This window comes from Trichosurus vulpecula, chromosome 4 (assembly GCF_011100635.1).
Source record: "Trichosurus vulpecula isolate mTriVul1 chromosome 4, mTriVul1.pri, whole genome shotgun sequence".
Classification (NCBI taxonomy): Eukaryota; Metazoa; Chordata; class Mammalia; order Diprotodontia; family Phalangeridae; genus Trichosurus; species Trichosurus vulpecula.
This window is the reverse complement of record NC_050576.1, coordinates 225,669,103-225,692,912: the sequence shown is the minus strand read 5'-3', so window position 1 is coordinate 225,692,912 and position 23,810 is coordinate 225,669,103. Positions and strand designations below refer to the sequence as shown.

General features: G+C 38.7%; 1 protein-coding gene across 3 annotated transcripts in view; it reads right to left on the bottom strand.

The window, feature by feature from the left end:
* SHISA6 (shisa family member 6) overlaps positions 1-23,164 on the bottom strand; it is a 522,224-nt gene extending 499,060 nt beyond the window's left edge. For all 3 annotated transcript variants that reach the window (XM_036756084.1, XM_036756083.1, XM_036756085.1), the window contains exon 1: positions 22,536-23,164. In XM_036756084.1, the coding sequence (XP_036611979.1) occupies positions 22,536-23,164 (629 nt within the window). The remainder of the gene's footprint in view (positions 1-22,535) is intronic.
* Between the last annotated feature and the right edge of the window lie 646 nt (positions 23,165-23,810).

Genomic DNA, 23,810 nt, shown 5'->3' with positions numbered 1-23,810 from the left:
GTCATTATGTCAGCAGTTATCAGCTTGTTCTTTTGCTTCACCAACTGCTCCTGTAGAGTTTGCATGAAGGCCATTCTCTGCTCCTGTTTCAAAGCTCCATATACAATACAGTCTCAGGACATTCACCCTTCCAGCACAGTCTGGAGCCAGGCTAATCCACTCAAGCCGTGGCTCTGGCCATCTGCATCTCCCCCAAGCCTCTTTGATCTGCTCTTCTAAGGAAAGCAACTTTAAGATTAACAATATCAGTTTAATCAAATATACATATATCATTCACTTAGTTCAGGGGGAAAAGGTCAGCCCCCTGAACTTCAGGGCAAATACAAACAGAAATTACAAACGTCACAGACCTTGTCTGATCAAATCACAATTCATAGTTACCAGGAAAACCAGCATCTGGGTTACAAAGCCGGACAACTGCTGACATACTGACCTAGCAGGGGGGCAACTTCAATGGCTTGCCCAGAGTCTCCTCACCCACATTCTTTCAATGAGTATACCCCCAAAAGTGAAACACTAACCTTCCAACACATATACCCTGTTCAGTACCCTGGGGGCTGGGGCCAACTTAGCATTTCTGTGGGAAAACAGGGTATAAGAAAGCTCTCCAATCACCAGTACCACATCATATACACATCTATGACTCCCAATTGTCCCAGTGCACAGAAACACTCCAAGACAAAAGATCCCACTTTACCTGCCTCATTCAAACAAAGGCCAGACTCATTAAAGGCACTTAACAGAAGAACAGCAAAAAATCCTGTCCTGATTACCATGACACAAATTCCAAATTAGTGAAATCTGAATTAATACAGAAGGAGCTCAGGGAGAACTCCAAGAGAAAAGGAAAGGGAGGAGAAAAAGAAACTCAACAAAAATAAATATGAATTAAAGCAAAGGTGGAGGGAAGAATAAAGAGAAATGATAGGAGAAAAACAGGGAAATTAACAAGAAGAAAATTAGAAAAGAGTTTAAAAGGAGACAAATGATAAATCCTCTGTTTAAGCTATGATTCTCATCAAAATTGCTGACTGTTGTGATGGGGTGATGGCATGGTAATGGGATGGGCACAGCATCTAAGCCATTGCTTCTAGTGATTGTTAATTAACTGGGAAAATAAAAGTTACCTTATTCCCAGTGGATAAATAACTATCTCCAAAATGCTGAAGAGTTATTACTAGGGATAAATAAATGGTAAGTTCAGGCAAACTAGTTTAGTAATATAAAGGGTGACCTCACAGTGGAAGGCTATAGATGGGAATTCTGGTCCCAACTCAGTTATATACTCAGTGTGTATCTTTGAAGGATTCCTTTCTCCCTTAAAATATAGTGAGAATAGCTAAGATCCTACTCTAATTTCAATGTCTCTATGACCATAATCCCTCATTACTTTTCACTGCAATTCAAAGAAGATACCCTCTCTCAATGTACATTAATGAGAAAGATGGGCAGTCTCAGACTGAAAATGTTCTTTTCAATGCTAATATCAAGTAAGAGATCTAGATCCTTCTCAAACCAGATACCTGAGCTTCTTCAGCAAGACCTCTTTAAACAAGATAGATGGAGTTTTAGATATTAGGCCAGATTTACATCAATTTGAAGGAAATGGGGACATGTTTCTGGTATATGCAATTTTTGTTTGCTTTAACTGTTGGAGAAAAAGCAGAGTACATTTGTAGTAGTTACTTTGAAGCCAATTTCACCAACTTCCACACTCTAAATCTCTCCCCAGTATCCTGAAAAAATGAAAATATACTTAGCATAGAAGGCAGATCTGGCCCTTCAAATAAGCTTTTTAAGATGACTAAAGATTAATATTACATAAATACATCAAGGATCTTTCATTTCTTTAAATGTGGGACAAGACTAAATGACTGAACAACAATAAAAAGTGTGGAAACTACCAAAGAAGAGCTCAAACATTAGGAACAAAGGAGATATAGCTTGAGGCTCAGGGAGTCTGAGATTTTTCCATGATCTCATAGTAAATGTCAGATAAAGGATTTAAATCCAGGTCTTCCTAATTCTAAGCCTGACACCATACATTTTGTCATCATATCTCTTAACATTACAATATATCAGCCCAAGACAGCAATACAGGGGTCCCCCACAGGGGCCAGAAGCTAGAGCTCAGTATCCAGAACTCCTAGCTAGGACAACAGCATGGGAACAACCAGTGCTGATTTCATATTCAGCCCCTGGACCAAATCAGCAGCAAATTGTCAACTATCCCAGCAATCAGATTACCTAAAAAAGATTGCTAAAAGAATAAAAAAACAAAAACTTCAAAAAGATAAAGTGTTTTTATGAGAGGAAGAATGCCCAAGACTCAACGTCAGAAGAGGTGAATAACCCTAATACACCTTCAAGAAGAGTCTCATAGTAAAACATAGCTTCTTCATGAGATCAATTAAAATTACTAGAAAAATATGCAAGTATGAGTTAAAAAAAGCAATGAGAGTTAGGGAAGAGAGACTTAGAAAGAGAATAAATAGCATAGCACAAGAGAAGCAAAGTCGTATCCCAGTAACAGACTCCCCAAAAATCAAAATGGACCAAAGAAACACCATGAAACAACAAGAAATATTAAAACAAAGATGAAAAGACTGAAGAAATGAAAGCAAATATGAATTATCTCATATTGAAAAGCAACTGAGCTAGAAAACAAGTAAAAGTGAGAAATTTAATAGTGGTCTATCTGAAAGCTATGACCAAAAAAAAGAGCTTAGACATCTTATTTCAAGAAATCATGAAAGAAAACTGCCTAGATCTTTTAAAGCCAGAAGACAGTGTGAAAACAGAAAGAATCCACTGGTCACCTACTGAAAGGAACCCTAAAATAAAAAAACTCCAAGGAAGATCATAGCCAAAATACAGAATTTCTAGGTCAAAGAAAAAATGCTGCAAGTTGCAAGAAAAAGTTTAGATATTGAGGAAGCATAGCCCCGGGGTCACACAAAATTTAGCAGCTGCCATAGAAAGTCAGTGGAGGATGTGGAATATGATATTCCAGAAGGCAAAAGGATCTAGGCTAACAACCAAGAATACTTTTCACAGCTAAACTGAGTATAATGCTGCACTGGGGAGGGGTAGTGGAACTTAAATTGAGCAATTCTTAGCATTCTTGATTAAAATACCAGAGCTAAATAGAAAGTTGAAATACAAATATAGGAGTAAAGAGAAACATAAAAAGGTAAATATAAGTAAGCAATTGGAAAAATCTTTATAAGGATGAAATGTTTGCATTCCAACAGAAAGATATAAAATGGGGTGGGAATGCTGCAAACGCTCCCTAAGAATCAAGATGACAATAAGGGTGATAATTGAGGCAAATTAGATGGAGAGCCTGGAAGCAATTTTTGTTATGTTATGATAATCTTAAAAGAAGAAATAAAAGAGAAGAGAGGGGGAAATATAGAGTAGAGAAGAAAAGGGGAGGAATATAGTGGGGAATTGATTATCTCATATAATATGGAGTGCAAATAGAAGTGTATATAAATGAGAAAGGTGTGGAAGGGGGGTGAGCATCACTTGAATCACACATTGAACTGATGCAGAGTGAAGTGAGCAGAATCAAGAGAAGGGTTTATAGTACAATAAGATTGTAAAGATAAACAATTTTGAAAGACTTAAGAACTCTGATCAATGCAATAATCCACCCCATTTCCAGAGGACCAATGATTTAGAATTCTACCTACCTCATGACAGAGAGTTGATGATCTAGATTTGCAAAGTGAGACACATTTTTAGACACTGACCATGTGGAATATTGTTGCTAGGGTTTTGCTTTGGTTTTTGTTTTCTTCCTTTCCCAGGGAAAGGGGAGATAAGCAGGGTAGAGAGAGATGCTTATAAATGGGAATAAATGAAAATTTTGTTTAAAAAAATTATAGAATGTTGAATATATTTAGTTTTGGTGGGGTGGAAAATTTCAACGATTCAATTTATTGTTCAGTCATTTTTCAGTCATGTCCAGCTCTTCATGACCCCATTTGGATTTTTCTTGGCAAAGACACTGGAGTGGTTTGCCATTTCCTTCTCTAGCTCATTTTATAGATGAGGAAACTGAGACAGACTTGCACAGGGTCACACAGCTAGTAAGTGTCTGAGGACAGATTTGAAGTTAGGAGGACAAGTCTTTCTTAATCCAGGCACAGTACTCTATCCACTGCGCCACCTACCTGCCTAACAATTCAATAAACAGAATCACTTACAAAAGAAATAGATTAGAATTTTTTATATAAAATAACTTTTGCATGACAAAAATGCATTTAGAATTTTAGGAAATAACTGGATTGAGGGAAAATCTTTGTAATAAACACCTGATAAAAGTTTGATATTGAAAATCTATAAGGCATTGATATTGATTTATAAGAATAAAATCAATTCTCTAATATGTAAATGGTCAAAGGTTATGAATTCACAATTAAACAAACACCTACCAGAGATTTCCCCAAATAAGTAAATAATTCTATAACAACTGCAAGCAGAGACTCAAACAGGAAAAAGAAATAGCGTCTAAACAAGGACTACATGAATAACTAGAAGAAAGGAGAAAATGAACTTTCCACAAGGACTATATGAATACGAAGAAGAAATTAAGTAAGGTTTTTTTAATGAATTAAAAGCTCTAGAGGAAACAACTAAGTTGAGAATAGATTAGAGGAGCAAGCCAAGAAACAGAATACCTGAAAAAGAGAATAAGCCAAACAGAAATCAATGTACTTTATGAAGCTCTATGAAATATGAGAACAAAATCAAAAAATTGAAAAAAATGAAAGAAAATGAAAGTTACCCTATATCAAATGCAAAAAATCTAGAAAGCAGGTCAGAGAGATAATTTGAGAAAGATGGGACTTACAAGAAATCATGATTTTTTAAAGCCCAATTCACATATGAAATCTTCACAGGTCTATTAGAACCATTGGGCAAAGTAAAGGAAAAATTAAGTCACCAATTCATGCCTGAAAGAAATTCCCAAATCAAAAGACCCAGGAATATCACAGACAAAACTTCCAGTCAAAAAAAGATATCACAAGCATCCAGAAAAAGTGTTCAAAAACTGTAGTCAGCACAAAGCACAAGACCTGGCAGCTTCTACTTTAAATGAGGGAAGATCCTGGAATACAAAATTGCAAAACACAAAAGAGATAGGCTTATAACTAAAAATCATTTACTATGCAAAGCTAAGTAGAATCCCATAGGAGAAAAATGGATCTTTAATGGAATAGAGGCTTTTCAAGCATTTTTAACAAAAATCAATCACTAAACATTTATTAAGTGCCTACCATATGTCAGACATGTGCTAAGCACTGGGGATATGAAAAAAGGAATAAGACAATCCTTGCCCTCAAAGGGTTGACAATCTAATTGGGGGACAACACGTATATATTTGTATGTATGTATGTATGTATGTATGTATGTATATATATATATATGCATGTATGCACATGTGTACCTATAGATATATGGATATAGACATAGCAATCTGTAGACAAGATAAATAGGAGATAATTAACAAAGGCAAGGTGCTGGAAATAGAAGTTAGAGGCTGGAGAAGGAAGTCACTGGAATTAAGGAGTTGGGGAAGACATCTTGTAGAAAATGGGATTTTAGTTGGGACTTAAAAGGAAGGCAGGGAGGCAAGTAGTTAAAGCAGAAGAGGAAGAGGGTTCAAAGCATGGGGGACAGCCAGAAGAAAAATGCTCAGAAAAGAGATATGGGGCATCTTGTTCATGGAACAACCAGGAGGCAAGTATCACTGGATCAAAGAGTATGAGTCGGGGAATAAGATATAAGAAAGCTAGAAAAGTAGGAGGGCACTAGGTTATGAAGGACTTTGAATGCCAGACAAAACATTTTGTATTTGATCCTGGAGGCAATGGGAAGCTACTAGAGTTTATTGAGTAGGGAGCTGACATGCTTGAATCTGAACTTTAGAAAAATCACTTTATTGACTGACTGGAGGATGGACTAGTGGGGAGAAACTTGAAATAGGCACACCCAATAGGAGGCTGTTGCAATAATCGAGGTGTGAGGTGATGAGGGCCTGCACTAGAGCAGTGTCAGCATCAGAAAAGATAAAAGGATGCACACACACACACACACACACACACACACACACACACGAGATGTTGCTAAAACTAATCAACAGGCCTAAAAACAGATTGAATGGGGTAAAGAGAGAGACAGTGAGGAATCTGGGATGACTCCTAGGTTACAAGCCTGAGGGACTGGGAGGATGGTATCACCTTCTACAGAAATAGGGAAGGTGGAAGGCTGGGGAGAAATTAATTCCATTTTGAACATATTGTGTTTAAAACATCTATTTGACTTCTAGTTTGTGATATCTGAAAGGCAGTTAGAGATGACAGAATGGAAGTCAGCAGAATTGGGGATTTGAGAATCATCAACATAGAGATGGCAATTAAATCCATAGGAGCTGATGAGATCACCAAGTGAGATAACGTAGAGGAAGAAGAGAAGAGAACCCAGGATAGAACCGTTAAAACTAGAGGCCATGATTTGGAAAAGGATCCAGCAAAAGAGATAGAAAAGGAATGGCCTGAAAAGAGCAGAACTTAGTAGAAATTCTGAAGTATAAAGACAGGCATAGATAAAACCAAAAAAAAGTGAATTTATTTGAACAATTAGAAGGAGCTAGATGGAAAAAAAATAGTATTAACTTTCCAGTAAAAGGAGAAGCCACAAGTATCCCTTCAGAATCTTAATATCTTCAGAGTATGTTGTGGAAATTAAATAAGTACAACAAAGGTTGTACTTTGTACTTTGTACCATGAGGTTGGGGTGATTTTGATTTGAGGGTTTGAAGAGAGAAAGGATAGTAAAAGGAATACACTACTGTAGAAAGGAGAAAAGGGAAATGGTAAGCAAAAGTGATGCAAAAAATGAAGGTCATTGTCATTTTTTTTAATGTTCAGACAAGAACCAAAAGAATTTCAGAAGGAAGCACAGGCAAAAAAGTTTCAAAATTAATATGTATAATATTGTAGATATATAATATATGTACATATATGTATATACACAGACACATAAATACATATTACATATAACATGTATTGTGTATATAGACACATATGCAAGTAGTATGAAACAGAGATTCATAGTTCCATAGAGAATCCTTTTTTGGTATTCTGCTTTCTATACAGAAATGGTCTTTGGGGGGATGGTATTTAAGATCAGAATAAAAATAAAATTAAAGAAAACTATAAAACCTTTGAATTCAGACATTAAAAAAAAGCAAATTTCTCAGTATAACATGAGACATTCATAAAAAGTGCTAGGACATCAAGAAATCAAGAATAAGGTAAAATGGACAAAATAGTAAATGCAAACATTATACAATTAAAATAGCAATTACTGCAGGGAACATAAGCAAACCATTAACATTCAAGTGAAGACTATGCAAAATAATGAAAGTATCAGACAACAAATCATAGAAACAATAACTATCTTAGAGACAATAACAAGAATAAGGCAACAACATATCAAAATTTATGAAACACAGCCAAATTGGTCTTCAGATGAAAATATTTGTTTTTTAACCAAGTATTAATGAAACAAGAAAAAGAGATTATGAAATGGGTATTCAATTTTTTAAAACTAGAAAGAAACCCAAAGTAATAAAAAAAATACTGAAAATTAGAGGACAACTTGATAAAATTGAAAATTTAAAAATTATTTAACTGTAAGCCAGCACTGTTATTTAAAAAAATCAGTATGTTATCTAATTTTTAATGAGATAAAAGAAAATTAAATTACAAAACCAAAAAGGAAGAATTCACAACACAAAGTAAATATCAGAGAATTGCAAAACACAAAAGTAAGAAGCTTACACAATTAATGACCTATTAAAAAGAAATCATAAAGATGTTTCTACACCTCTAGGAGGTGCAAATAAGTCTCTAGGTCAAACTATTGATCAGTTTATCATTGGATGGCTGAAAGATCAGCCACACTCATGGTGGCATATAATAAAAGCCTGTGGAGTCAATAAAGTCAATAAAGACAGGAGGAGAACTGTCTGTTAAGGGATTCATCTCTGGTAGTGAAGAATAGAGAGAGCCATGAAAGAAAAACCCAGCTGTTTAGAAGGAATCACTATTCCCTTGTGCCTTTTCTGTAGTTAAGTGGGTGTGAGAGAAGGGAATTTCTTTCCATCTCCTCCCATTGATAACAGTATCTTGAAGTGGAGCAATTCACCAAGTAGAAGATACTGCACCTAGCAGAGGGTAAGCTCAGATAATGGAATCTGAAGAGTTGAGAGATAGAGAAAAGTGACCCCAAGGAGATCATCAGAATAAATAGCCCATAAAAGTCACTGCACCCCAGGGGAGAAGTATAAGGAGCCCTCAGGAAAAGAGAGGAAGTGAAGGACCCACCATATTAGAGGTGTGAGTTGTCTTGGTCATGTGAGCTCCCATGTGTGTGTCTTTCCATTATTGTACTCTGTATGTGTGTCTACTCGCTGGCACTGTGTGTATTTATGAGTAATTCAAAGGTTTATGGCAGTAATGATTTTTTTCTACTCTTCATAGGCTCATTTATACTACACTACTTCTGTAAATGCCTTGTTTTGATCTAATCATGATAACTGATTGCCCTTTAAAGGTGATTGCATCTGTAAGAGTTCAGGACCTATAATTTTAAGATTGTGGATGCAAAGAGTATCTTGAACTGGGGTAGCATTCTCCCAGCAGATTCAATCTGTGCGTAAAAGTCACCTTCAGTATAGTCAAAGTATATACTTAAAATAACCTTAACATTATTTACAGTAGATAAACACTGGAAGCTTTTCAAGCCAATATAGAGGAGAAACAAGGCTATTCCCTCTCACTACAATTATTTGACATAGTTCTAGAAATTCTAGCTCGCTCTCTCTCTCAGAGAGAGAGAGAGAAAGAGAGAGAGAAAGAGAGAAAGAGAAAGAGAGAGAGAGAGAGAGAGAGAGAGAGAGAGAGAGAGAGAGAGAGAGGAAAGAGACAAAGAGAGAGAGAGAGGGAGACAGAGACAGAGAGAGAGAGAGAGAGACAGAGAGGAAAGAGAGAGGGGGGGGGAGGGAGGGAGAGGGAGAGGGAGAGAGAGAGAGGGAGAGAGGGAGGGAGGGAGGGAGAGAGAGAGAGAGAGAGAGAGAGAGAGAGAGAGAGAGAGAGAGGAAAGAGACAAAAAGAGAGAGAGAGGGAGACAGAGACAGAGACAGAGAGAGACAGAGAGGAAAGAGAGAGGGGGGAGGGAGGGAGAGAGAGAGAGAGAGAGAGAGAGAGAGAGAGAGAGAGAGAGAGAGAGAGAGAGAGAGAGAGGAGAGGAGAGGAGAGCACAAAGAGAGAGAGAGAGGGAGAGAGACAGAGACAGAGAGAGACAGAGAGGAAAGAGAGAGGGGGGGGGGAGAGGGGGTGGGAGGGGAGAGGGAGAGGGAGAGAGAGAGAGGGAGGGAGGGAGGGGGAGAGAGAGAGAGAGAGAGAGAGAGAGAGGAGAGAGAGAGAGGAAAGAGACAAAGAGAGAGAGAGAGAGGGAGAGAGACAGAGACAGAGAGAGACAGAGAGGAAAGAGAGAGGGGGGAGGGAGGAAGAGGGAGAGGGAGAGAGAGAGAGGGAGAGAGGGAGGGAGGGAGGGAGGGAGAGAGAGAGAGAGAGAGAGAGATGGACAGAGACAGAGACAGAGAGAGAGGGAGTAAGCATGAGCAAAGAAAAGACAAAATTATCCCTATTTGCAGATGATATGATGTAATGGTAATTTAAATGAGAAGATCTTTCCCATTGATAGGCCCATGTGAGCTACTTATGTCACAGGAAGCTTAAGTTACATGTAGTGGGAGAAGCTTGCTGAACAGGAAAGGGTAGAGCAAGAAGGAAGAGCAGTCAGAGTAGTTAGAGCTATGGGAGAGAGAGGACTCAGGCAAGGAGTGATCTATGATTTGTGAGTGTTTGTGGAAAAGCCCCAACAGAGGGGAAGGCTATGGAATGGAGTGGCTCACTGCTGTGATAATGTGTATTAACCTCTATGCTACTTGGATGGATTGGACTTACTGGTTTTGGGACTGGGTTTTCTGGTGTCTAAATATAAATGTTTTATTTCTTCTGCCTTCTATATGGAGAGTTTGTTACATTTTGCAATATAGAACCAAGTCAGCATGTTCATAGTAATAGCAACTGCTGTGAATATTGCCTTGGTGATATATATGATGATTTACTTAGCAGGATCTTAAGAATCAATGAAGAAACTAATCAACACAATAACTACAGTAAATGAGAGGACAGGGTTAGGAACTGCTCCTAAATGGATCAGGGAACTTCCATTCTACCAATTCAGATCACTACCTTTTCTTCAACTTACAGTCTTAAAAAGTCACCTTTAGCATTAAAAGGTTATGTGACTTACCCAGTGTCACACAGTCAGTATATGTCAAAAGCAAGACTTGAACCCAGATTTTCCTGGTATTGAGCCTAGTTCTCTGTCAACTACCACTGTAGGAAAATAGCAGGATAAAAAAATCCACAAAAAATTATCATCATTTTATATAACACTAACAAACACCAAGGGGAAATGATAGATAAAATTCATTTAAAAAATATGAAACACATAAAATATTTTGTCATTCCCATGGCAAGATATATTCAGGAATTATATTGACACACATATGTGTGTATATATATAAAGATACATACATCTATACTCACATATGTAAAACTATAAATCACTCATTACAGAAATAAACAAAAACAAATAATTGAAAAGATATCTATTGTCTGTTTGAACTACATCAATATCAAAAATAATAATAATCATATCTAAACTGATTTACAGATTTAGTTCTATTGCCATTAAAACACCAATTACTTAATTTCTAGAACTAGACAAAATACACTCAGAATAAGTAAGAAAAAGTCTAGAATTTCAAGGGAAAAATGAAAAAAAAATGTGAAACAGTGATGCCAGCTTTATTAGATCTTAAAGTACAGTAAATAATCAAAGTAGCAATCTTTGAAACTCTTTGTGTTAGTTTAAAAATATATTAATAGGCAGCAACTTAACACTAAAATAAAAAAATGCAAGAACATTAACTATTGAAGGAAGGTCTCCCTATCTGACAACATATAGAAAAACTAGAAATCAGCTTGTTTGGAAACGAGTTAACACCAACATCTTACAACACACACCACAATATGATCTAAATGGAAGACATCCTAAAAATAAAAGTTCACACCATTAAAAAAATAGAAGAGAAAAAATGGTGGTACCTTTTATACCTAGAGTTGAGAAGATAATTAATAATTAAATAAGGAATTGCATAAGTAAATAAAGATTGCAAAAATTTTTGAAGTTTTTGATTATGCAAAAATAAAAGATTTTTAATCTAATAAATTTCAATAGAACTCCAACAAAGAGAGAAACTATTGAATAGGGGGAAAGTCTTTATAAAAAGATCTCTGCAAAAAGTCTAGCATTTAAGAGAGTGATGATGATGATGATGATGAGAGAGAATACACACAAATAAGTGGTCAAATGATACAAATAGTTTTCAAACAAAAGAACTATCAACAACCACTTGAAAGTATTCTAAAACATTAATAATAAGATAAATTAATGCAAAAATAAATCTGAAGCTTCATTTTTCACCCATTAAATTGTCCAAGATGATAAAGGATGAAAGAAATCACTGTTGTGGGAAAGAAAAGCAAACTAATAAACTGTTGATAGAGCTGAGAATTGGTTGAAATATTCCAGAAAATGACTGAGGATCTGGGAGCTGGGCAGAACAGGCTTAGCACCCTGAATCAGTGAGCTATGGCAATTACCAGACTTCTCAACCCACAAACACCAAAGACACCAGAGGTCAGTGGGAAAAGCTGCTGGGACAGAGTGAAAGGAGTTCGCGGTTGGCCACTGCCCATGGGACAGCTGAGGTGGTGCAGCTCTGAGGCTGCTTACAGAGCTCCAGCTGCAGTTGCTTCCAGCACCAGGCCAACCTGGTGGGAGGAATTAAGTGGCAGATTAGAGCAGGAGAGCAAAACCTGCTTTGCCCTCCCTGGATCTGGGCCACAATCCTGGTTAGAAGTTCTTGGGGGAGAAGGAGTGCTGGTGTGGCAGAGCTTGCTGTGTAGAAGTAGCCCTGAAAACAGCAGTGCAGCCCTTCAAGCTTGGGACAAAGTACTCTACTCTACAAGCAGTTGTACCCCAACAAAAAGTTCAAGGGTCAGGTCGTTGGCTAGGAAGACGAACAGGCAGTGAAAACAGTCTCAGATTCAGACTCAGATGTTGGAATCTTTTTTGGTGACAAAGAAAACCAAAACATACAGCAAGAAAGTCAACAAAGTCAAAGAGCCATCATCAAAAACCTCCCAGAAAAATGTGAATTGGTCTCAGGATACAGAAGAACTCAAAAAGGATTTGGGAAAGCAAGTAGGAGAAGTAGAGTAAAAATTGGGAAGAGAAATGAGAAGGATGCGAGAAAACCATGAAAAACAAGTCAATGACTTTCTAAAAGAGACCCTAAAAATACTGAAGAAAATAATACCTTAAAAAATAGACTAACCCAAATGTCAAAAGTGCTCCAAAAAGCCAATGAGGAGAAGAATGCCTTGAAAGGCAAAATTAGACAAATGGAAAAGGAGGTCCAAAAGACCACTGAAGAAAATAACACCTTGAAAATTAGACTGGAGCAAATGGAAGCAAGTGACTTGATGAGAAATCAAGATATTATAAAACAGAACCAAAAGAACGAAAAAGTGGAAGACAATGTGAAATATCTCATTGGAAAAACCACTGACCTGGAAAATAGATCCAGGAGAGATCATTTAAAAATTATTGGACTACCTGAAAGCCATGATCAATAAAAGAGCCTAGATATCATCTTTCAAGAAATTATCAACAAGAATTGCCCTGATATTCTAGAGCCAGAGGGTAAAATAGAGATTGAGAGAATCCACAAATTGCCTCCTTAAAAAGATCCCAAAAAGAAAACTCCTAGGAATATTGTTGCCAAATTCCAGAGCTCCCAGATCAAGGAGAAAATACTGCAAGCATCCAGAAAGAAACAATTTGAGTATTGTGGAAACATAATCAGGATAACCGAAGATCTGGCAGCTTCTACATTAAGAGATCGAAGGGCTTGGAATATGATATTCCGGAGGTCAATGGAGCTAGGATTAAAGCCAAGAATCACCTACCCAGCAAAACTGAGTATCATGCTCCAAGGCAAAATATGGATTTTCAATAAAATAGAGGACTTTCAAGCTTTCTCAGTGAAAAGACCAGAACTGAATAGAAAATTTGACTTTCAAACACAAGAATCAAGAGAAGCATGAAAAGGTAATCAAGAAAAAGAACAAGAAAAAGAAATTGCAATGGACTTACTAAAGGTGAACTGTTTTGTTGACACTCCTACATGGAAAGATGATGTGTATGATTCATGAGACCTCAGTATCATAGTAGCTGGAAGGAATATGCATACATATGTGTATGTATGTATATATATATATATGTGTATATATATATATATACACACACATATGTGTGTGCCTATGTATGTATATGTATATGTGTAGGTGTGTGTGTGTGTGTGTGTGTGTGTGTGTGTGTGTGTGTGTGTGTATAGACAGAAGGCACAGGGTGAGTTGAATATGAAGGGATGATATCTAAAAAAATAAAATTAAATTAAGGGATAAGAGAAGAATATATTGAGAGAGGGAGAAAGGGAGAGATAAAATGAGGCAAATTATCTCGCATAAAAGTGGTAAGAAAAAGCAGTTCTGTAGAAAGGGAAGAGGGGGCAGGTGAGGAGGAATGAGTAAATCTTGCTCTCATCAGATTTGACCTGAGGAGGGAATACCATACACACTCAACTGGGTATCTTACCCCACAGGAAAGAAGGAGGAAGAAGATAAAAAAGGGAGGATGATAGAAGGGAGGGCAGACAGGGGGAGGAGGTAATCAAAAGCAAACACTTTCAAAAAGGGACAGGGTCAAGGGAGAAAATTCAATAAAGTGGTATAGGTTAGGAAGCAGCAAAACATAGTTAATCTTTCACAACATGAGTATTGTGGAAGGGTTTCACGTAATGATACACATGTGGCCTATGTTGAATTGCTTGCCTTCTCAGGGAGGGTAGGTGGGGAGGGAAGAGGGGAGAGAATTTGGAACTCAAAGTTTTAAAAACAGATGTTCAAAAACAAAAAAAAAGTTTTTGCATGCAACTAGGAAATAAGATACACAGGCAATGGGGCATAGAAATCTATCTTGCCCTACAATAGAAGAAGAGAAAGGGGGATGGGAGGGGAGTGGGATGACAGATGGGAGGGCTGACTGGGGAACGGGGTAACCAGAATATACGCCATCTTGGAGTGGGTGGGAGGGTAGAAATGGGGAGAATATTTGTAATTCAAACTCTTATGAAAATCAATGCTGAAAATTAAATATATTAAATAAATTAAATAAAAAAAGAACAGTAGACACAATTTGTATAATAATGCAAAAATGAAAACACTAAAAGGCATCAGACTTCATCATGTGCAATAGTTGATTTTGGTTTCAGAGGAAAAAATTATGAAACATTTCCTTTCCATATGTAGGGAGATGGTGGACTAACGCCTGAGAATGTTGCATACAATATCAGTTGCAGCAACCGTTGGTTTTACTGCACTATTTTTCTTTTCTATTAGGGCAGTCTTAGGAGGTAGGGAGGCATATACTGAGAATTACTTTGCTGTAGGAAAAAAAAGCTATCAATAAATATTTAATGAATATTTCCATGAAATATGAACTGATACAGAATTAGGGAAAGCTAACAAAAATCATATATAACATGTGAGTGTGTTATAAACTATGTAAATTAAAAATGACAGTAACTGTGAAAATCTAGAAAATAAACAGGTGACATTGGTAAGGGACCATATAACCAAACAAGATAAATTTGAAATTACTGGTTAAAGTTATTTTCCTTTTTGTTAAGCAGATTATTTAAGTTTATGATTTTATGCATAAATTTTTGGTTACTTTTGCATTTGAAGATGTGTTGAGGGTGGTCAAATTTATAAATAAACATATTTAAAGAAAATTCAGAAATGTACCTGTTAGAAAGTAGGAAGCTAGAAAAGTCAAAGACTTCATGAGTTCAAATCCAACCTCAAACACTTACTAGCTATGTGACCCTGGGCAAGTCTCTCAATCCTGTCTTAGTTCTTCATCTGTAAAATGAGCTAAAGAAGGAAATGGCAAACCACTACAGTATCTCTGCCAGGAAAACCTTGAATGGGTTCAAGAAGAATCAGATACAACTAAAACAACTCAACAAAATCCAGAAAAGTCTTGAACTCTGACTTTGGTACTATGGTTATGCTTCCATTAGTCTCTCTATATATCTAGATTGTATATGTTGTAATGGAAGTATGCTCAAAAAAAGCATGACTGAGTGAAATCTAATAGATAAGATTTCCCTCAAAGCAAAAAAAAGGCAGAAAAAGATTAAAATAAATTGGATTAAAAATTTCAACTAAGGTATAGTTTTTAAAACTTTTACCACCATAGTTTTGGGACAACCTCAGGATATCTCCAACTTTTTCAAGTGATTTCATAAAACTTTAAAACAAAATCAATATATATTCATTGCAATATTAAAAATAAATATGTATTAATATAGCATTTGGGATCTTTAAATTCAGTGTAGGAGGTGTAAATGTATGGAATCAGAAAGTAAAAAAAGTGAATTGTTACAGTTCTGCAAAGGTTGGGAATCATCATGGAAATCTATATTATTCATTTACAAATAAACACAGAGACAAAGACAGGGCCTGTATAAAATTAGACAATATTATGTAGAAAGCAGACTGTGTAGGTAAAAGAAATATAGTGCCCTCTGCCTTCATAACACCCCACCCGCACCCCTGGACAATGTTCAGGGGATTCTGCCCTATATCTGTAAGTGCTGCTTTTGATCAGCTCACATTTTTATGTTAACATTTTTTAGGTGTTTAAACCACCAATTTCTGCACAACTGATTTGTGTTATCCATGAAATTTCATGCAGTTATTCAAACAGTTGAAATAATAAGTTGGCTTTAAAAATAAGAATGATATCTTCCCTGCCTTGATCTGCTTGAGAATTCTGGTTATGTCAGCAGCAAGCTCCCTGGAAGTATCTGTAGTAGGTTATGTTCTCTGAGTCTGGAGGGGTGAAAGGGTAGAGAGGGCCAGTGATAAATGTTTTTATTCTCTAGACCTGGGGTGGTGTGGAGCAGGGACAGGTGGAGAGTTAGAAATATGAATAAGGAAAAAGAGAACATTCCGAGTCCTGTGATTTTTTAAAAGCATTTGCAAATCATCTTACTCTGTCAAGGTACAATCTTATTCTAATGATGCTATTGGCATGGGTGATGGTCAGTGATAAATGTTTTATAGGTCCATAATATTTCATAAGAGAAATACTGTACACAGTATTACAGTAATACAGTAGGTTCTTGATAAATTTTTCCTGGATCAGTCCATCACTTTGTCCTTAGTGAGATAATAGTTTGCTGTGTTATCTAAATGGTTTTCTCTTCATCCTTCTTCCATCATCTTTTTTTATTCCCTCTTTCCAGAATCTCTTCCCTACTTCTCTCTTTTACCCTTTAAAAGGTTCAACTAGGCACCCTAAATCCTACATTTCCCACATGAATTTGTCACATAAAGAAAAACAATGAATAACTGTAATGCCAAAATCTTTAATCAAAAGTGAAATGTTCCACCCCTACCCCTACCAGTAAACTTGAGACAAAAAAGTAAATTCACTCTCTGTATACCAATTCATCATAATCATTCTTAAATGTTTCAAGAAAAAATGTTCAGGGATGTTTTAAAAATTTATTGCCCAGAAAGCTGAAAAAAAGGGACTCTGCACTCTCTCTTTATCTACTGAATTCTTTCCTAATTTATATATATATAAGATATATATATATATATATATATATATATATATATATATCTTAGAACATCCCCCATCCTAAAACAAAGCAAAACAAAACAAAAATCTTTTGCTAGTTCCTCCTATCCCTTCAAACTATGTTCCCATATCACCTGTCCATTTTGCAGCCAAATTCCTAAAAAAAACTGCCTACATTTAATGATTCTACTTTCTCACCTCTCATTCATTTCTCAGGTCCTTTAAATCTAACTTCCACTCCCACCACTCAAATGAATCCGTTCTCTCCAGGTACCACCAACCTCCTAACTACTAAATCAGATGGCCTTTGCTCATTCCTCATCCTTCTTGATACTTGTAATGGGGGTTTGGAGCATGCTCAACTCACTTAAGATATAGTCACCTACATGGGAGGTGTGGGGATTTGCTTCAAATTCAACATGGCCAAAATAGAACTTTGTTTTGTTTTCTTCCAAACTAATTTCTCCTCCAAATTTCCCTATTTCTCTCAAGAGCACTTCCACTCTTCCAATCCACCAGGTTTACAACTTTGGAATAATTCTCAACTCTGTTCTCTCTTACTTCTTTATATCTATCAGTTGCTATGTCCTATTAATTCTTCCTACCCAACATCTTTCCAATCATATAGACACCACAGTAATTCAGGCCTTCATCACCTCCTGCAATAACTATTTCAAATCTGTCTTCCTGCATCCAGACTCTCCCTTCTCCTGTCCATCCTCCATGCAGCAATCAAATTGATATTTCTAAAGCACATGTCTGACCATGGCACTTTCCTGCTCAAGAAGTTTCAGTGGCTCCTAAGTTCCTCTAAGATCAAAGATAAATAATGTTCTTCCCAATCTAATTCCAACTTTTTCAGGCTGATCACACATTTCTTTCCTTCACATAACATATATTCCCCCAAAACTGGCCTGTAGACACTCCATTTACAACCTCTATGGCTTTGTGAAGGTTGACCCTCATGCCCTGAATGTTCTTCCTTTACACCTTTACTTTCTAGAATCCATAGCTTCCTTCAAAGCATAGATTTAAAAAACCACCTATTGTAGAAGGCCTTTCCTGACTCTCTGGTTCTTAATTACCCCCTCCTAATTTTTTGTGTGTTTTTAATATATATTTATCTACATATGTGTTGTTTTACCTCAATAGAATATATAAGCCCCTTGAGGGAAAGGACTGTTTGTTTCACTTTTGTCTGTGTATCCATAGAGCCTAGCATGGTACCAGGCACACAGTAGGCATTCAATAAATGCTTACTGAATTGAATTTAAAATTGGTTTCTAATGTTGCTAGGCTGCTGCCATTGTGTGCTTTGCAGAAAGAAAACATAGATCTTCTAGCTTGCAATTAATTTCTGGATGGTTAAAGAAGCTTTCCTTTGATTTCCTATCGTAGTGCCCTTGTGCATGGAGAGAGGAAAGGGGAATTTAACTTCTAATCTTTTTTCCTAATAAAAAAAGGGAGCTCCACTCAGTTTTCCCCTCCCACAGTCTCTGGGCTCTGTGTTCCCTCACCCCCTCCTTGTGATTGGGAGTGGGAAGGCACAGGGCAGCCTCTCTCTGTGCTCTGACTTCACCAACTGTGTCTAGAGAATCTTAATAGCTCCCTGACCCATCTGTTAATTAGCCATAGAAAAAAGAAAGAAAGAAAAAAGAACCACACAGTTCTTCCTTCTGAGTGATTCTTGTCTCTAAGACACTAATGAATCAACTTAGGGTGTGAAGGAAGAAACAGGTTTGGAAAGGAGACAACTAGTACAGAATTTAATATCAGGCTGAAACCAGGGTCTCTGCTGCAGTTTCCTACAAATATCCTTGGACCCAGTCATTCCCTCCCTCACACCCCATCCCCAACCACTGCTGGAAAATATTTTTCTGTCCCTGGGGCTGCTTTTCTGAGGGCACACAGCAACTGCTCATGAAAATTCTAATAAATTATCATTGGTGGACAAAAAACAGACACATCAACCTGAACCATTAGAGACCCAAAAGAAAAATGTTAAGGCATAGAAGCAGAGTCAGAGAATAGAGCAGCCTCCAAGAATGACTGTTTCTCTTTTAGAAAATTCAGACAGCAAGGGTGGAGAGCATTCTATTTAATTTGTTTTTTTTTTCATGGCCAGTGGATGGATTCTGGTTAGAGGACCTGATTCTTTCTCTTACCCCCTCAGGGTCAGATAACTGAACTTGAGTTTGTACTCATTGGTTAGAATCCAGAGAGATGACAATTTCCTTCTGGAACAAATTCTTACCTACTCAGAAATACAGTCACAGAGACTGATCTGTCTGTATACTAACCAATTTAAGAAAAAACAAGTCTACTCTCTGCAAGGTATGAATGGTTAGAGGACCTGATACTAAAGGAATCTGTATTGGGACATTCTGATGATTGCTTAACCTGGCAACATCCACATAAAAACTGCTCTCCTATCTAGGGGACCATTTCCTTACCCTCACCCCTGCCATTATAATGCCAAATTCCCTTTTGAAATATTTCAGATATCCTGCCCCAGAACTCAGAATAACTTGACTGCCTAGTGCCTAAAGGGCTATGCTCACAGTGGGATAGGATATCCTTAGATTTCCTCTGCAAAAGAATGTTTTGATCTAATTTGAGTACTATGTAAATTTCAACATATCCTATTTTCTTTTTTGTCCTCTACAAGATGCGAATACACTCTTCTGTCTGACCTTCCCCGGAGAAACCACACTGCCCATTACTGCGTGTATGTTCTGTTTAAGATCTTGAGACTGCTTGAAATATCTGGTACAATTCATTGCCAACCTAACATTTCCAGTCTTATCTCCTATGCTCCTCTCCAACTATTCTGTGCCCACCATTCCCTGTTATCTTTCTGGCCACTCCCCACTTTAATCCTTGCTCACACCATCTCTCATACCTGGAACATATTCTCTCTACATCCCATCTCAACCTAATAATGCCCTTCCCTCCCTTCAAGGCCCAACCCAGGTTACCTATTTTTCCTTAATGTCTTCCCAAACTGCCCTTGCTGAATATCCTAATGTCAAAACCGGCCAAAGCTTAATGCCCATGCAATCAAATACCCTCATTTTGTAGTGAAGACAATCAGGTCCAGAGAAGTCACATAGCTAGTGAGTGTTAAATTTAATCCCAATTCTTCTAACTTTACTACATCACAGCTGCCTCTCCCTTCTTAAAATGTCTCCCTTCTTAAACATCTCACAAAACCTTAAAACCTCGCCTATGTACTTATCATATTTCTTCTAGCAATTATCTGTGTCCTTGTTTGTTAGAATGTAAGCTCCTTGACATGAGTATGTGTCAGATTTACTTTCATATTCCCCAAACCTAGCACAGTGCTTTACACATAGTCAGCACTTTAATATTTGTTGAATTGAAGTCATTCTTGTGAATGACTACTGAAACTACAAATAACAGTTCGTAGAATAATAACATCACAGAAGGTTAGAAAAGGAAAGAACTTTGGAAAGCATCTAGTTCAACTTCATCAAAAAACAAGTGAGGAAATTGAGGCCAAGAAAAGGGAGATGATTTTCCCAAAGCCGCACCAATAGTTGAGACAACAGAGAACAAAACCCTGCAGTCCTGTCCCCCTGGCTTCTTGGTTCTTTCCACTTCAGTTTTCTGGTAGAGGTTAGCAAAAGAGAAATAATATTCCAAAATTGCAATACACTTACTCAGGGAAAGGAATCAGATTTGGAAACACAAGTCAAAATAAGGACACAATTCAAATGAAGGGCCCTCCCCTTCTCTCTCATCCCTGAGGCAAAAGTAAACTTGCTTTAGGATTGAAAGGAAAATTGAATAAGCCAATCCGAGAAGGAACACTTTCCATCAAGCAGGACATTCGATATCATTTGCAGAGACACTAAGAATAGTACCTTAGGCCTAGGTATGTCTTTCACCTGCTTTTCCTTTCTCTCCCCCAACTTCACTCTTTCATTTAGCCTTAGCTACCTATTGGCCATTTCTAATAAATCTTCACAGAGTGCACAGTGCTAGACACATTGCAGGTGATGTTTAAGTAAGTTCAGGAAGGTAGGGGTGGGAAGTGGCTGTTTCTTAGGAAATGAGTTGTTTTTTCTGAGAGTATCCTATTTTTAATATTGGGGCTTTTCTCAGCATTGAAGCTCCCATATTGTCAAACCAGTTGAGGTGAAACATTTCAGCGGAGCATCATCTTTTTTTTTCTCAGTTCCCATGTTATCATCAGAAATAAACCAATCATCCCTTTTCAGGGTAGTGGGAAAGTTATACTTGCCTTTCTCCTCATTAAGGTTTAGGTGACAAATTTTAAATTCTGGGATCAGGCTTTCAGGAAGAACTGAACAAACACAGCTGTCAAGAGTGTGGAGGTGGTATAATAGAATGAGCACTAGGTTTGAAGTCGGGAAACATGGGTTTGAATTCTGGCTGTGCTCTCTGCTGACCTTGAATATAACACTTTATTTTCCTCCCTGGGCCTCACTTTCCTCCCCATTAAAATGAGGGGATTGGATAAAGTGACCTTTTAGATGCCTTAACAGCTCTATACTGTATGTATGTATGCATAAATGTATATACGTATGCATGTGTATGCAAGTTGATGCCAAATTAGATCAAAGGGAGGAGGTAAGGGCCCAGGACAAGGCTGATGAAGGCCCCCAAACAAACAAGCTGAGTGGTACCTACGGTTATTGGTCAGTGTTCACACAATGTGTGAGAAATCATGCAATTTTCTGAGGGCTGTATCTGTGCTTTCAATGCACTCAACTAAGCACTATCCAACTATTTAGTTGAGAGGGAGATAGAAAAAGACCTAACTTTTCATCCAAGGGACTTCTGCTATGACTTTTCAAAAGGGATTGTTGGAAGTGATTTGGTTTCAATGTGAGATATTCACCAGAAGGAGGCAGTTTCTTCAATTCTATGGACTTTTAATCTACCTGGATGTGTTGGTTTAGAGAGCTGTATTGGGTTTTTGAAATGAAATACATGAATCCTACCTCATAAAATGGAATGTGGGGGGGGAGAATCTTTTTTTTTTTTGTCTAAATGGATTTGATAAACAATTTTCCCAACACCACTTTCTTTTCAAGCTTAAATTGCCATTTCCAGTAAGTCTCCAGCTTGGGGGCAGTTTGCATTATAAAACACAGTCTGTTTATTCACCATCCCCTCTCCCCCTTGCCATTAAAAAGAACCATGTTTATATGCATTGAAAAGAGAATCCCAGGAGAATCAATCCAGAGTATAAGGAAAATTCCTAGACTCTATATTCCTAACCAGAAAGGCTGTCCAAAGCTAGGTCAGTGACTGTTTAGAGTCAGGAAAAGGAGCTGAAGGAATGGAGAAAAGCGTAAGGGCGGACAGGTAGAAGAAACCTCTCCTAACTACACTTGAGTTTTTGGCTTATTCTGAACTAGAAAAGCGATGGAGAGATCAGACACCAGTCAAACATATTGGGTGACGTTGTAAAGAACAGAGACAGCAGAACGAAGAGCGTCTAAAAGAGTCAAGAGAGAAACAGACCTGGGAAGTCAGGGTAGGAATAGGAGCAAACGTTGGAGAAACATCATGGGAAATATGGGACTTCCCTTTTCTCCCCCTCTCACCTGTGGATGTTCATCTCCCTCGGGGGGCGGTGGGCCTTGTCATAGGAGACTTTGGCAAAGACTACAGCGATGATGACGAAGGCAATTACTCCGCAGGTGATGTAGACAGTGAAGTTGGTCTTGTCCTTCTCTGGGTCGTACTTGTTCTGGATATCCTGAGGAATCACCTGGGTGCTAGGAGTCTGGATCCACCCGGGGCTCACATAGTTCTTACACTGATGCTGATCCAGTTTCTCTCCCCGCTTGTTGCAGCAGAAGCGGTAGAAGCAAGTACCACAGCAGTACAGGAAGCCGCTCTCGCTGTTGTTGCACTCAAACTCCTTGTCATACTGGCCGCTCACATCGTAGTAGCCCCAACACGTCTCGTGGGTGACAGCTACACTGGACGAAGGCCGGCCCCGCCGACCCCCCTCTGGGACCGCCGACTGGCGGGACGTCCCATTCAGTTCTCGGTTGCCCCTGACCGTCGTCCCTCCAGCCCGTAGGCCCCCGACGGCTCCAGGGCCAGTGCTGTTATTCCGGTTCCCGCGGCCCCGGGGCCCCGCCTCAGCCATAGGCACCAGCAAGTGTAGGGACTCCAGGGAGAGCAGCAGCGGCAGCAGCAGCAGCAGGAAGCGCCGCAGCGCCATGGTAGGCGGCTGGGCTAGCAGACTAGCGGCTGGGCAGACCAGACCGGGCGCTCAGAGCAGAGGCGGGCAAAGGGGAGCCCTGCCGGGGCTGCGCCGGTGGCTCTGGGTGGCAGAACCCACGGAGGCGGGCGAGTATGCTCAGAAACTCAGGGCTACAGCGCCATCGAGGCTCCGGAGGAGGCTGGAAGGCGAAGGTCCGGGCTGACCGGCACGGGGCTCAGACGGCGGTACCGTTTCTACGCCTCCCAGCTGGTCTTGGTTTGGCTCCTGGGCAACCCCATTCCTTGGAGAAGACGACGGAGCGTGTCCCCGCTTCAAGCAGGACGAGGAGAGCTGATCCTGGAAGCTACAGCTGCTGCGTCCCGTCCGGGCGGGTCCTGCGGGACAAGACGGGGGAACTATTCACTGGGGGGAAGGGGGAGGAGGGAAGAAAAGAAGAGGGAAATGGGGGAAGAAGGTGGAATTGGGGGGGGGGGATGAAGGCACACTAGCTTGGGGAGAAGGCAAGAGGGAGTAACCATCGGGGAGCTGTCTAGGGGGCGGTCCCTGTCCGCTCGGGAAGGGGGCGCGTAGCCAGCTAAGGCCAAGGGCGGCCCCACCTCCGCCTGGTGTCCCCTGTAAACTGAACCTCTGCTCTGCTCCCTCC